The sequence below is a fragment of the Carya illinoinensis genome, chromosome 9 (assembly GCF_018687715.1).
Source record: "Carya illinoinensis cultivar Pawnee chromosome 9, C.illinoinensisPawnee_v1, whole genome shotgun sequence".
Lineage (NCBI taxonomy): Eukaryota > Viridiplantae > Streptophyta > Magnoliopsida > Fagales > Juglandaceae > Carya > Carya illinoinensis.
In genome coordinates this window covers 42,679,646-42,692,484 of record NC_056760.1, presented here as the reverse complement: position 1 = coordinate 42,692,484, position 12,839 = coordinate 42,679,646, and the positions used below count along the sequence as shown (strand labels likewise).

Genomic DNA, 12,839 nt, shown 5'->3' with positions numbered 1-12,839 from the left:
CCTATGTTAACATTTGGAAATACTGGTAATATAATATGATTCCCGGAATATAAATTCTCACATCTGACTTATTTCTAGACATCCTGCAAGAACTCTCAAACCAAGTGGTAATGCTTTGAACTCTTGCCAGCTCAGCTTGCTGGGTATTACATATTGAAAATATTATTTGAAAAAGCATTCTTACAGCATGCTTTTTTTCCAAACTTCCCAAGAGAGAGAAATAGAAGACCATCACAGCAAGAGGACTTTCGGAATTGTAATTAGAAATAGGCACAAAAACTTTTATCAAATGGCGAGTCATTGTTAGTACAAGGGCATTTTTACACATGAGGAGCCTAACGCCACAATCAGCCCCTATACAAGCCCCATTATGAGCCCTAAATTAAATGAGTCTTTCAGATATTAAAAAACTTAATCCTTCTAAGATCTTTCCTAAAACCTGAAAATTTCTTTTACGTACAAATAAATATTCCTAAATTACTGCACAAACCTTAATTATCGGAAAATACATGTGTATACATATCTCTGCATTTACCCACTTTGTAACTGACATGGTTGTAAAGAAAGAGCTCGAAGAATATACAACAAACTCTGATAGATATACGAACCTGATAATAGCCCAGAAAGGAGGAAAACTCGCCCTTCAAATCCTTGTTATGTTTAGCCACCTCCAATAATACATTGTACCTGCCTCCTCGTCAAACCAGCCAGACTCGTATCCATTAAGTTGTTAGCAGCTGACAAAAATCCCACTCTGATTAATGAATCCTTGTAGCTTCAGAACTGTTTAATATCCTGACCCAGTGATTTGAGCACTGGGAAAAGGTTGCTTGATCAACTTCAAAACCAGGATTTCTAACAGCATAATGTTTTATGTTCCTGATGGAACTCAGAGTGCAAACCAGATGGCAGAAATTTTGGCATGCAGAACATGATCATATCTCCGTTTCTTGTTTCAACTCTGACCAGACCATCTTCCATGGTCCACTTCTAGTGCCCAACCTGGGGGAATTTTATTGAAAGAGTTACAGGGATGGAAGAAAAGAGTAGTCCGATAATAACAGGTGGATATGAATATACCCAAATATAAATCATCTATTCTGAAATTCATGCTCAAAAATCTAAACTTATTTTGAGAACGCTAAAGACCTTATGAGCTAACCAATCTGCTTGGAATTATCATGATAAAGTAAGCAAGATACACCCCCTCCCACCTTTAAAAGAATAAATAAAAGAAAGGAAGAAGTATGCGTCAAACAGTACCACGTAACAGTCGATACCTGATTTGTCCATCAATTCTAACAATGCACTTGACATTGAATCAGAAATTATATTACCTCCAAATTCCAGCTACTACACGCAAGGCCATGAAGAAAAACAAACCCATCCAGACTCCAGCAAGACCAAATACCGGAGCAGCCACAAGTAGGAAGATTGAGGAGATCAATCCAACAAGCACCTATTTATCACAAGGGAGCTAAGAAAGGAGAACATATCAAATAAGCACGTCATTACAATAGGAATTGGGATGCACCATAGAGTAGGCAGCGTATCCAAAGTCTGAAACCCCATAGTAGAGCCCATCAAGAACAAATGCTAAAGCATTAATTGGCTGTGATCCAGCTACAAACTGCAGAAGAGCGACATGTTGGATATGCTCATCAGAATCATTTGTAACAAGAAATTACTAAATGAAATAATAATAATTCTTGTCCAATATCATCCAGGCGATGCCTATTATTAATGCAATCATTTACTTATCAAAAAAAAAAATATATATATATATATATAGCATCCAGGTAAAAGAAGGATCAACCTAGGGCTCCTGGCCCTTTTTTGCATTTACTAAAATTTAAAATAACCTATCTAAACTGAGTAATGTCAAGAGCTTTCACCACACAGGTAAATTAAAATCTACAGCATATTGTTTAAAGCTAGGTACTGCATACTATCTTCACAGTCCATAACCTGGGGAAAAAAGGTGAGAATTTACAGTGGGTTTGATGGGTTCACACTCTAACTTAACTGGACCTGAAAGGGCTAAATATGCTGCCCTTACTCCATATCATATAACTCAGAAAGACCACAACCAATAGACAATTCTCAGCATCTACCCAAAACATATAAATGTGCCCAACTGGAAAAGGTTTCATATTTTGTAGCTTCTTACCAGAATACCTGACCAGGCAATTTTCAGAACTTCCACGTCTGTAGTGAACAAGCTAGAAAATGCCCCAAACCCAAGAAATAAAATGACAGCCAATAAAATTCCAGTTCCTAAACCAATCTGCATAAATTTAGAAGAAAAATAACATGAAATTATCATGTCAGTTCTCATATTTGTTCTTTTGGGACAAAAAAAAATAATCAAAGTAGTTCAAAATGGTAATCATAGGAAATTATTATAAACCTGAAGAACTCGGTAAATTACTTGACGTGCCTCTCCATAATTTCCTTGGGAGTAACCACTCGCAAGAAGAGCCTGTAAAGAATAATTTCATGTAAAGACGATTTAAAAAAGATGCAACTATCGCATCACTAGTTGCAGCTTCTGTCTGTATTTGTGAATGTGTCCTCTGTGTATGTGTGTGCACATCTGTGCATCATGATTTTATACCCTCCTTTGTAGGTGATTTTAGACTTCTTTTTTTTTTTAGATAAGCTCTTGATTTTAGACTTTTCCGGAAGCTTCCCTAGACTAGCCAGCAATTTGGTCTTCGGCAGATTTTACCACAATTTTTTAAAATAATTAATAAAGTATGGATTCTTGCACATAAATAAGCTCAAAAGTGCTTCCTAATGGCATGAAGTTATGTTTTCAAATAAAAAAATTGGAAAGATTGGTGTGAACTTCAGGTGATATGTAGTAAGTAGAATGCACTTCCAAGGTTTTCATCCATCGGAACTTCTGAAGTCAAACTTAGTATTCATATATCTGATGTTCTTCCAAAAATAGAAAAAGGTTTACTAAAACTTCATTTCTTTTGTCGGTCATGACTAGTAGGTGTCTAGGCAGGCAATAAACCAATTAGGTACACCTCAAAAGCATCTCCAATGGTTGAGTGAGATTCTAATCATCCAGGGTAATTATGCATGTCACAAAGAAATAATTCTACAGAGATCCACAAAAGCTGCCAAGCAACTCCTGATATACTAGGTCAATTTGGAGGCACAAAACCTGATTATATCTGGACATAGTGATAAGTCAATATGTAAGCTATACCTGACCAGCAAGTGCTAAAGCATCAGTCAGCAAAGACACTGCCAACCAAACTTGTGCACAAATCTGATAACCAGCCATAGGTATGGGACCCTCCCTAGCTGCCATCGATGTTGCCAATGTCATGGTTACAAGCACAGCTAGGGTCCTGCCAATGAGAAGCCCACCTGCAAAATGCAATAATCAGTACTAGTACACTCACTTGGTTTAGTATCTACTAATTAAAAAACTTTGCTTAGCATAAGGTAGCCAACTGAATTTGATTTGATGATAATTGATAAGCCATGAAAGGAAAATACAGAACATTCCATAAAATTTAAATTCCATACAAATGCATAAACACATGACAGAAAAATTGATACTAGACCTGCTACCCATAATCTGTTATTATAACATTGATTCTGTTGAGAGAACAATGTCAACAGAATCAATGTTGTGACTCAATCATAAATTCAACAAAAGCACGACTAAGATACATGCCTATATCAGTCAATAATTCAAAACAATAGCTCTCTTCTTTAGATTTTCCTATCAAAAGGCTTCCAAACATTAAAGAGCAAAACAGACAGATAACCATAAACTAGAAGTGAGCATACCGGATTTTAGATAGCTGGCAAGTCTTCTCCCATCAATGTTTGGAGAAATCAGCGAAATCTCCCCACTCAATTTCCAGAGAAGAATAAAAGCAATTAAATATCTGGGTGACATGAAAGAATCTGTTAGGAGAGAAAAAATTAAAGCAAATATGCAACTCACAGAACATCAAGCATCATAAAGTTTACCACATTATGACGTACTCAGAAATCACAGTAGAAATCGCAGCACCACTGATGCCAAGACCAAGAAGAAAAATCAATATTGGATCCAATATTGCATTAAGCAAGTTGCCAGCACCTGATATTCAAAAGTCCATCATCATCATCATGTATACTACAAGCAATCCCTTCATGAAAAAGGAAAATCTACTTGTTGAACCTTCTTTGATGTGACCAAAGGGCAATCTGATTAATGCATGTGTGTATATGGTTTATGTATGATTCTAACTAGTTGAAATCAATAACTTGATTGGTCGGTCATGCTACTGCTTGTTAACAATATCACTACTCTCACCAAAGATGCCAAGGACAGCTCAGCCTCTGCACCACCTCAGCATACAAGAACAGAATAGTCTAGAATATATTGTGTATTGTCATATAGGTCCCTTACGGTTACAACAATATTCAGCCTCTTATGTGTATAAATACCACCACTGTACAAGCAGATTCACAATCAATAATATACATAGTTTTCATATTTCCACTTTTATCTTGTTTCCATTATGGTAATCAGAGCCAAATAGGGCTCACATCCAAAAGCTCAGTCATGACAGAAACACCAATGCCTCCCTCTCCAAATTCAACACCTACCTTCAGCACAAGTTTTTCCCTCCCCTCCTCTACTCACTGTATCAATGTTCAGCTAAACCATGACAACTACCTTTTGTGGAAGGCACAACTAATGCCTTACCTCAAAGGTCAGAATTTTTATGGTTACATTGATGGGTCTGTTACCACCCCTCAGATGTTTGACAAAAACTCTACAACACCAAGCGCAGCATACTTAGCCTGGAAACAACAAGATCAGGCTATCATGAGTGTGCTGATCTCATCTCTGTCCGAGTCTTTAATTGCTCATGTCCTTGATGCCTCAACTTCACGTGAAGTTTGGAAAATTCTGGCAGATTTATTTGAGGCACAGTCGCAGGCCAGAGTCATGCAACTTCAGTATCAACTGAACACTTTGAAGAAGGGATCCGATTCCATTGCTGACTATTATCAAAAAGCTAAGCTCTTTCGTGACACTCTTGCTGTTGCTGGTAAAACTCTAACCTCCTCTGAGTTCATCATTTATTTGGTGGCTGGTTTGGGATCTGATTTTGATTCGGTTTTTACCTCAATCACTACACAAATAATACCTCTCAGTCCCTCACAAGTATATAGTTACTTGCTAACTCATGAGTCCAGATTAGCTCATCAACAGACCAACCTCACTGCTTCACCCGAATTCTCAGTTAATTCTACCACAAAAAATTCTCCCAACTTCAATCCCAGAGGTCGTGGTATGTCTAGAGGCAGAGGAGGTTATAGAGGCCGTACAAGAGGTCAAAATGGTGGTCGGTTCACTCCATCCTATTTTTCCCAAAATCGCCCCTCGTCTCAAGTTTGCAATAGACCAGGACATTCTGCAGTTTCTTGTTACTATAGATTTGATCATAGCTATCAATCACCTCCACCTCCATCTCTTTCAGCTCACTTCACTTCTGCTCCATCTTTCACTAATGACACAGCCTCTTCCGCTGACAGTAACTGGTATCCAGACTCTGCGGCTACTCATCATTTTACTCACAACTTTTCCAATCTAACTCTTAATCCATCTGAGTACAAAGGAGATGAACAGGTGCTTGTTGGAGATGGCAACTCTCTACCCATTCAACATGTTGGCAGCTCAACCCTTCCATCCACATCTGGCAATCTTCTCTCTCAACTTTTTCATGTGCCTTCTCTTTCCAAAAATTTAATTTCTGTCCGAAAACTTTGTGAAGACAACTCAGTATTTTTTGAATTTCACTCTTCTTGTTTTTATGTGAAGGATATTCGCACCAAGAAAATACTCCTTCAAGGTCCTACTAGCAATGGGATGTACATCTTCCCTCCTGCTTTATTTTCACCTCAAGCTCACACGGCTGTTCGGGTTTCTCCATCTCAATGGCATCTGCGTTTAGGCCATCCATCTATGTCAGTTGTTCAGAAAATAATCTCACAAGCCTCTCTGCCTGTGAAGTCAGCGTCTCCATCTACATCTAGTTTATGTTCTTCTTGCTGCCAAGCTAAACTGCACCTACTGCCTCTTGCTCCACTGCTCCTCTACAACTTCTTTTTTCAGATGTTTGGGGTCCTGCTCCAGTTCTATCACGTGGTGGTTTTCGTTATTACTTGTCTTTTGTCGATGATTATACCAGATTTACTTGGTTATTTCCTTTAAAATGTAAATCTCATGTAGTCTCTATCTTTTTATTTTTCAAGCGTCATGTAGAAACTCTTTTTAATACAAAAATTCGAGCATTACAGTCTGATTGGGGAGGTGAATTTCGATCTCTAAATATTTTGTTACATTCATTTGGACTTTCTCATCGTCTCTCTTGTCCATATGCTCATTCTCAAAATGGTTCCGTTGAAAGAAAACACCGACATATTGTTGAAACGGGCCTTGCATTACTTGGTCATTCTTTCACACCTCAAACTTACTGGTCCGATGCCTTTATCACCGCTGTTTTCTTAATAAATCAAATGCCCACACCTGTTTTACACAATAAATCTCCTTTTGAAATCTTATTTCACAAAAGACCAGATTACACTTTTTTTAAAACTTTTGGTTGTCTTTGCTGGCCTAACCTCAGACCATATAATAAACACAAGTTGAATTTTCGTTCAATCCCATGTGTGTTTCTTGGTTATAGTTCGGATCATCATGGATATTTGTGTTTTCATATTCCTACTACCCGGCTATACATCTCTCGGGATGTTTTATTTGATGAAAATGTGTTTCCCTTTGCCAATCCTTCCTCCAGCACGTCCAGTTCCAGTTCTTCATGGCCCATTTCCTCTGATTTTAGTTCAAGGCCCACTCTTCAATTTACTTTGCCTGCACCTCAATCCCGTGCCTTAAACCCCACTGGACCCAACCTCGACTCAAACTCACTTCTTTCATCTTCTTTGTCTTCCGGCCCAAACTCAGCTCAGCCCACAGCATCTTCTCAACCCACTGAGCCCACACCTGACTCCAGCACTTTGCCTCTCTCCCCTAGGGCATCATCTCCTACGTCTAAATCTCCTTCATCTCAAACCCATGTCTCCTCTCTGCCGATAGTGTCTTCCAGTCATCCCATGCGAACAAGAGCTAAATCTCAAGTGCATTTTCCCAAAATAAGAACCGATGGTACGATTTCATGGCCTCACCCTCGTGCCCATATAACCTCTGCTGCCAGTCCTGTCGAACCCACCTTTGTCACCGAAGCATCTAAGTTTCCCGAATGGAGAAAGGCCATGCAACTTGAGTTTGATGCCCTACTTTCCAACAAAACCTAGACACTAGTTCCTCCTGCTACCTCTCAAAATCTCATGGGCTGTCGGTGGATTTTCAAGACAAAGTATCTGTCCGATGGAACCATAGAACGTAGAAAGGCGCACCTTGTAGCCAAAGGCTACAGTCAACTTGAAGGATTGGACTACTCAGAAACATTTAGTCCGGTGGTAAAGCCTACTTCAATCAGGTTGGTATTTTCAGTTGCTATTTCATCTGGCTGGCCGATACATCAACTAGATGTACAAAATGCATTCTTGCACGGCACACTTGATGAGGACGTTTTTATGTCACAACCAATGGGTTTCATTCACCCACAATTTTCTCATTTCATGTGCAAATTGAATCGAGCTCTTTATGGCCTTAAACAGGCCCCTCGTGCGTGGTATGCACGGCTGAGTTCCAAACTACTTGAATTGGGTTTTCGTGTATCAAAGTCTGATACTTCATTGTTTATCTATCAGCATCAGTCTGTTATTATCTATTTCTTAGTCTATGTTGATGATGTGGTACTTACGGGCTCAAATCAGTATGCGCTAGATCAACTTGTGACTCTGTTGAGTGCTAAGTTTCCAATTAAAGATCTGGGACCAATTCACTATTTTTTGGGCATAGAATGCCATCAAGATGCTAATGGCCTTGTATTATCTCAGAAAAAGTATATTCTTGACTTGCTCAATAAAACAAATATGCTCAACTGTAACTCTGCGAATAGCCCCATGTCACCTTCTAGTAAGCTTTCTGCTTTTGATTCTACATCCATGGACGATCCATCCTTATATAGGAGTGTGGTGGGCAGTTTATAGTACTTGTTATTTACTAGGCCAAATTTATCTTTCTCTGTGAATCGGGTGTGTCAGTACATGCATGCTCCTTGCATCTCTCACTAGCAATCTGTTAAGCGTATTTTACGCTATCTAAAGCATACATTGGATTATGGTTTGCAAATCACTCCATCTCAGTCTCCTGCACTAGCTGCCTTTTCTGATGCTGACTGGGCCAGGTGCCCGGATGACAGAAAATCAACTGGAGGGTATTGTGTGTTCTATGGTAAAAATTTGGTTTGCTGGAGTTCTAAGAAACAGGCCACTATTGCAAGGTCCAACACTGAGGCTGAATACAAACCTTTGGCTCATGCAACTTGTGAGTTAATCTGGATACAATCACTCCTATCTGAACTGGGTATTTTTTTGCCCAAACCACCTACTCTCTATTGTGACAACTTGGGAGCCACTTACCTCTCAGTGAACCCAGTTATGCACTTTGGCACGAAACATGTTGATATTGATTTTCATTTTGTTCGGGATCACATTCATGCCAAAACTCTTCAAGTATCCTTTCTCTCAAGCAAGGATCAACTTACTGATATTTTTACAAAGCCTCTTTCAGTCTCAAGGTTTTGCACACTTCGGTCAAGCCTCACAGTCCTTATAGGACTGCTTGGCTCGCAGGGGGATGTTAACAATATCACTACACTCACCAAAGATGCCAAGGACAGCTCAGCCTCTACACCACCTCAGTATACAAGAACAGAATAGTCTAGAATATATTGTGTATTGTCATATATGTCCCTTACAGTTACAACAATATTCAGCCTCTTATGTGTATAAATACCACCACTGTACAAGCAGATTCACAATCAATAATATACAGAGTTTTCATATTTCCACTTTTATCTTGTTTCCATTACTGCTCAATCACAATTTTTTTTTTTTTTTGGATAGGTAGAATCAATCTGTCACAACATATGTTCCAAAAGTTCTAGAAGTTTGTGATCCATAAAACTGATTCAGAATTAACTATCTGAGAAATTCTGTTCAAAGCTCATTTTCATGAATGCAAAAAGAATATAAACTTGAATGTATGAGTTCACATAAACATATATGTAAGCCAAAAGCCACAACTGCAGATGTAAATGTGTTTGTTCATGTGCACACACACCCAATCAAGAGAGAGAGAGAGAGAGAGAGAAGACATGCTGCAACTTGCCAATGGCATAAAGTGGTGTCCTTGTATCCATAAATCCACGAAAAGTGCCTTGTGCAGCAAGTGCAATTACAATTGGTGGAGCGCCAAATGCCCTAAGGGTAAGAAACTGCTCAGCTGGCACTCGCATCGGTGAGTCCTACAACAGATCGAAGTATCAAACCCCATTAACACTTTCCAAACAATATCTTCAGTATTATATTAAAAAGCATACAAGAAAAAGTTGCATCATATCCAAAAACTACCAAATATAAAAGGCACTGCATTGCAATAGACTAGAGGCTCCAATGAATAGGATTTACCATATTTAGGTATTCCAAGACAGGCTATGACAATTTCCCACATGATTGATGCTCATTCAGAAATTTCACTTAAAAGACTCAAATTTGTGGTTATTCTTTCACCTAGAGTTCATTGCAAAAACGTCCCACTGGTTCACAGTGTGTCCTGATTTGCTCAATCCATTCCTCACACACTTTCATATTCATCATTAAATTTCTATAAAAGGTTTACATCTTTTACTCTAGATATCCAACAATTTTCTTCAAAGAAAAAAATCTATACAACCTATCATGTTAAGGGAGAGACATTTGCATCAACAATTTCGTTACATGAATATAACCATCAACATATAATTATTAAATTTAACAATGATTATAAACATAATATAAATATTTTGATAATAAATAAAGCAATGGTAATTAAATTCGTCATTAAGTTAAGTCTACGTACAACAGGTATACCCATGATATTCATTAAGAAACCCGAGCCGAATGAAAGTGCAACAGCTTCAGCAAGACCAATGCTAGCAGCAAGTGCTAAAGAAGTTGATACTGAGGGAAGCAATTTCTTGCCTTCGCGCTCACCCATGCCATCTTAATAACAACCAAAAAACGGAACACCCCAATAAGACTAAAAACAAAAGGGTACAAAATCAAAATCCTAGAAACTCAAAATGAATATTGATATAATATGCTAGACTACATTTAACAATTACCCTCAATTTGACTGGAATCTTCAGCCGCTTTACCAACCAAGGCCTGCTCTTCGGCAACAAAGGACGTTGTGACGTTGAGCAATGGCACATTAAACAATTTTGACACCAAATTGAAAACTGAAACCGATACCCCAACAGCGGCCAGTTCAGCAGATCCTACATGAGAAAGATAATGAGAGGGAAAAAAAACTTATTTAGTGGTAGTCATCCAACAAGCAAGACGAAAACAGGCCATCATATATGGTGCGTATAGGAAATATGGAACTGAAATTGCACACGTCCTAATAAGCAAGACATCCCAGAACACCGTTCCAAAACTGGATAAGATATGCAGCATTCCAATGCTTAAAAGTAGCGTTAACGAGTTCAAAGACACAGATTGTCCCAAAAAATGACTCAAACACAAGGTTCCGAATTCACAATCATTCAAATAGATGTCACGTATACCACATCCACAAACTGAAGCGAAACAGAAGTACCTAAATGGCCAACAAAGGCTGTATCAACCAACGACGCAAGCGGGTCAGCTGCCAAAGCCAACGCAGCAGGCAATGCAATCGACAATATCTCCACCCCGAGCTCATCAAACTTAATCCCATCTCTGCAAAACCCCAAAATTAACTACCTCAAAATGAAACTCAGACCTTGGAATTGAAACCCAACGCTCAAAGCATTTCGAAATCAGGCGCACCTTAGACGAAGAAAAAGAGAAGAAAAGGAGTAAGGAATGGACGAGGTGGATGGAGGATTCGGGTCGACAGGATTACGCGAAGCTTCGGGTTTTGAGTCATCAAGGGGCGGAGTTTGAGTCTCTAGAGAGGGGCGGCCACTGTCAGCGTGCGTCTGAGTTGATGATTGGGGAACGGGTCGAAGACGGACGGAGCAAACGGGGTTTCGGATGAGCGTTGGGGATTTAGATGAAGAAAAGCAATTAGTCTTCAGCGAGCGTAGGCAAAGAGGATGGTGAAGCGAGAGAGCGGTCGCCATTGTGGGAGACGACGAAGAGAAGAAGGGAGGGGAAGTGAAGAAAGCCCGGCAACCATATATTTTAGCAGTCCTTTATCTACAGGACGTATCTATCATGCGTTTGTAAATATCGAGAGATGCACAATAGTCAGTACAATTCCTTTACATTACGTGTACTACAATTCTACGACCCTCGCTCGGCCTGTCTAGCAAATCCGACTAGGTAAAGCTCGTACACCCTCTGACCCTCTCTTCGTCTTTTTGGAAGCCTTCTGCCGCTGGGACTTCCGCTGGGAGCTCCAGCTAGGCTTAGGAGTTTGTTTTTTTTTTTTTTTTTTTTCATTATTTTTAATATTTTTAAATATTTTAAAAAAATAAAAAAATTTATGATATTAAACAAATTTTTCTTAATTATTAAGAAAAATAATTTTAAAAAAATACTGAAAACGGTAGCTCCTAATAGAAAATCTAGTATTTTCCTTTTCTTAAAAGAAACAACGATATTTACAAAATGTACAATTACACGTACTATGATGTACAATTACACATCTTTGTACGTTCTACGATGATGTATAACATTACTTATTTTAAAAATTCGGATACATTTGGTTTAATAAACTTTTGAGAAAATATCACATCTATATTTGGGAGTACTTGATAATTATTGTTTGTATTGAGGTTTGTGAAAACGGATGGGTTAAGATGATAAACTCTTTCACTACGATTTTGTTAAGGTCATTTTGTTTTGATTTTTGCCCGAAATTTAGGCAAATGATTGTATAAAAGTTAAATTTCTTTTTTAAATTAAAAGATGTTTAGTTCAATATTGTTATTATTTATTAAGATTTGAAAAATGAAAAAAACCAATATATATATGGGCAACCATCGTTTTCAAATTTTGTAGTTGTATGTTTCTCTTGTTATTTTTGCAATTTTGGTTTTTTTGAGTTTGTTTGGTTATTTTCCCTTATGTTTTAATTTTTTAATTTAAATACTTTTATTTCAAATGTTTTTTAGCTTTCATATTTTTTTATAATTTTACTCTTTTGTTAGACATGTGCCACTTCTTAATTTGTATCATATAGCTTTGGGTGCCATGTGTGATGTGATGTGTTAAAATTCATATAAGCGCCACATAATCATTTTTTAAAAAAGTAAAATCTAAATTATTTTTTTATATAAATCTCATATTTATTTATTTTTTCAAAATAATTACACAACGTTGACGTACTCCACAACTACAAATATCATTTCTCAGTAAAAAGTGTCAACCTTGAATATTAGCAATTTATTTTGGGTCCAAGTCAAATATAAATAAAATTTAACTCAATCCATATAATAATAAATTAGAGAGCATAACCTTAACCAAGAAATTTTGTTTTAAGCTAATTTCAAGTTTATGCATCGTATCAAAAATTGATGCCCCCTTTTTTGTCTATAACAAAAATTATCTAACTCTTTAACAACCTTTAATATTATCTGATAAATATTTTTTATCGGTATTGACTTTGAGTGTTCAGAACAACATTCAAACTAATCTCAGAGGTACAC

The 12,839-nt window shown here is 37.7% G+C and overlaps 1 protein-coding gene across 1 annotated transcript; it reads right to left on the bottom strand.

Annotated features, from left to right (window-relative positions):
* Window positions 1-254: 254 nt before the first annotated feature.
* LOC122275755 (protein DETOXIFICATION 44, chloroplastic) lies at window positions 255-11,452 on the bottom strand. The gene is made up of 13 exons (XM_043084970.1): window positions 11,014-11,452; window positions 10,802-10,923; window positions 10,323-10,478; window positions 10,058-10,200; window positions 9,329-9,464; window positions 4,018-4,114; window positions 3,817-3,917; window positions 3,224-3,387; window positions 2,411-2,482; window positions 2,171-2,287; window positions 1,535-1,630; window positions 1,338-1,459; window positions 255-1,002 (listed from the first exon to the last, which is right to left on the bottom strand). Exons 1-13 carry the CDS (start codon window positions 11,307-11,309, stop codon window positions 936-938), a joined length of 1,689 nt encoding a protein of 562 aa, XP_042940904.1. The 5' UTR covers window positions 11,310-11,452; the 3' UTR covers window positions 255-935.
* Between the last annotated feature and the right edge of the window lie 1,387 nt (window positions 11,453-12,839).

Coding starts and splice junctions, on each gene's coding strand:
- LOC122275755 (XM_043084970.1), bottom strand. CDS start 11,309: ATGGCGACCGCTCTCTCGCTTCACCATCCTCTTTGCCTACGCTCGCTG. Junction 10,201..10,322: donor AGATTCCAGTCAAATTGAGG/GTAATTGTTAAA, acceptor GTTGTTATTAAG/ATGGCATGGGTGAGCGCGAA. Junction 1,460..1,534: donor GATACGCTGCCTACTCTATG/GTGCATCCCAAT, acceptor TGTGATAAATAG/GTGCTTGTTGGATTGATCTC.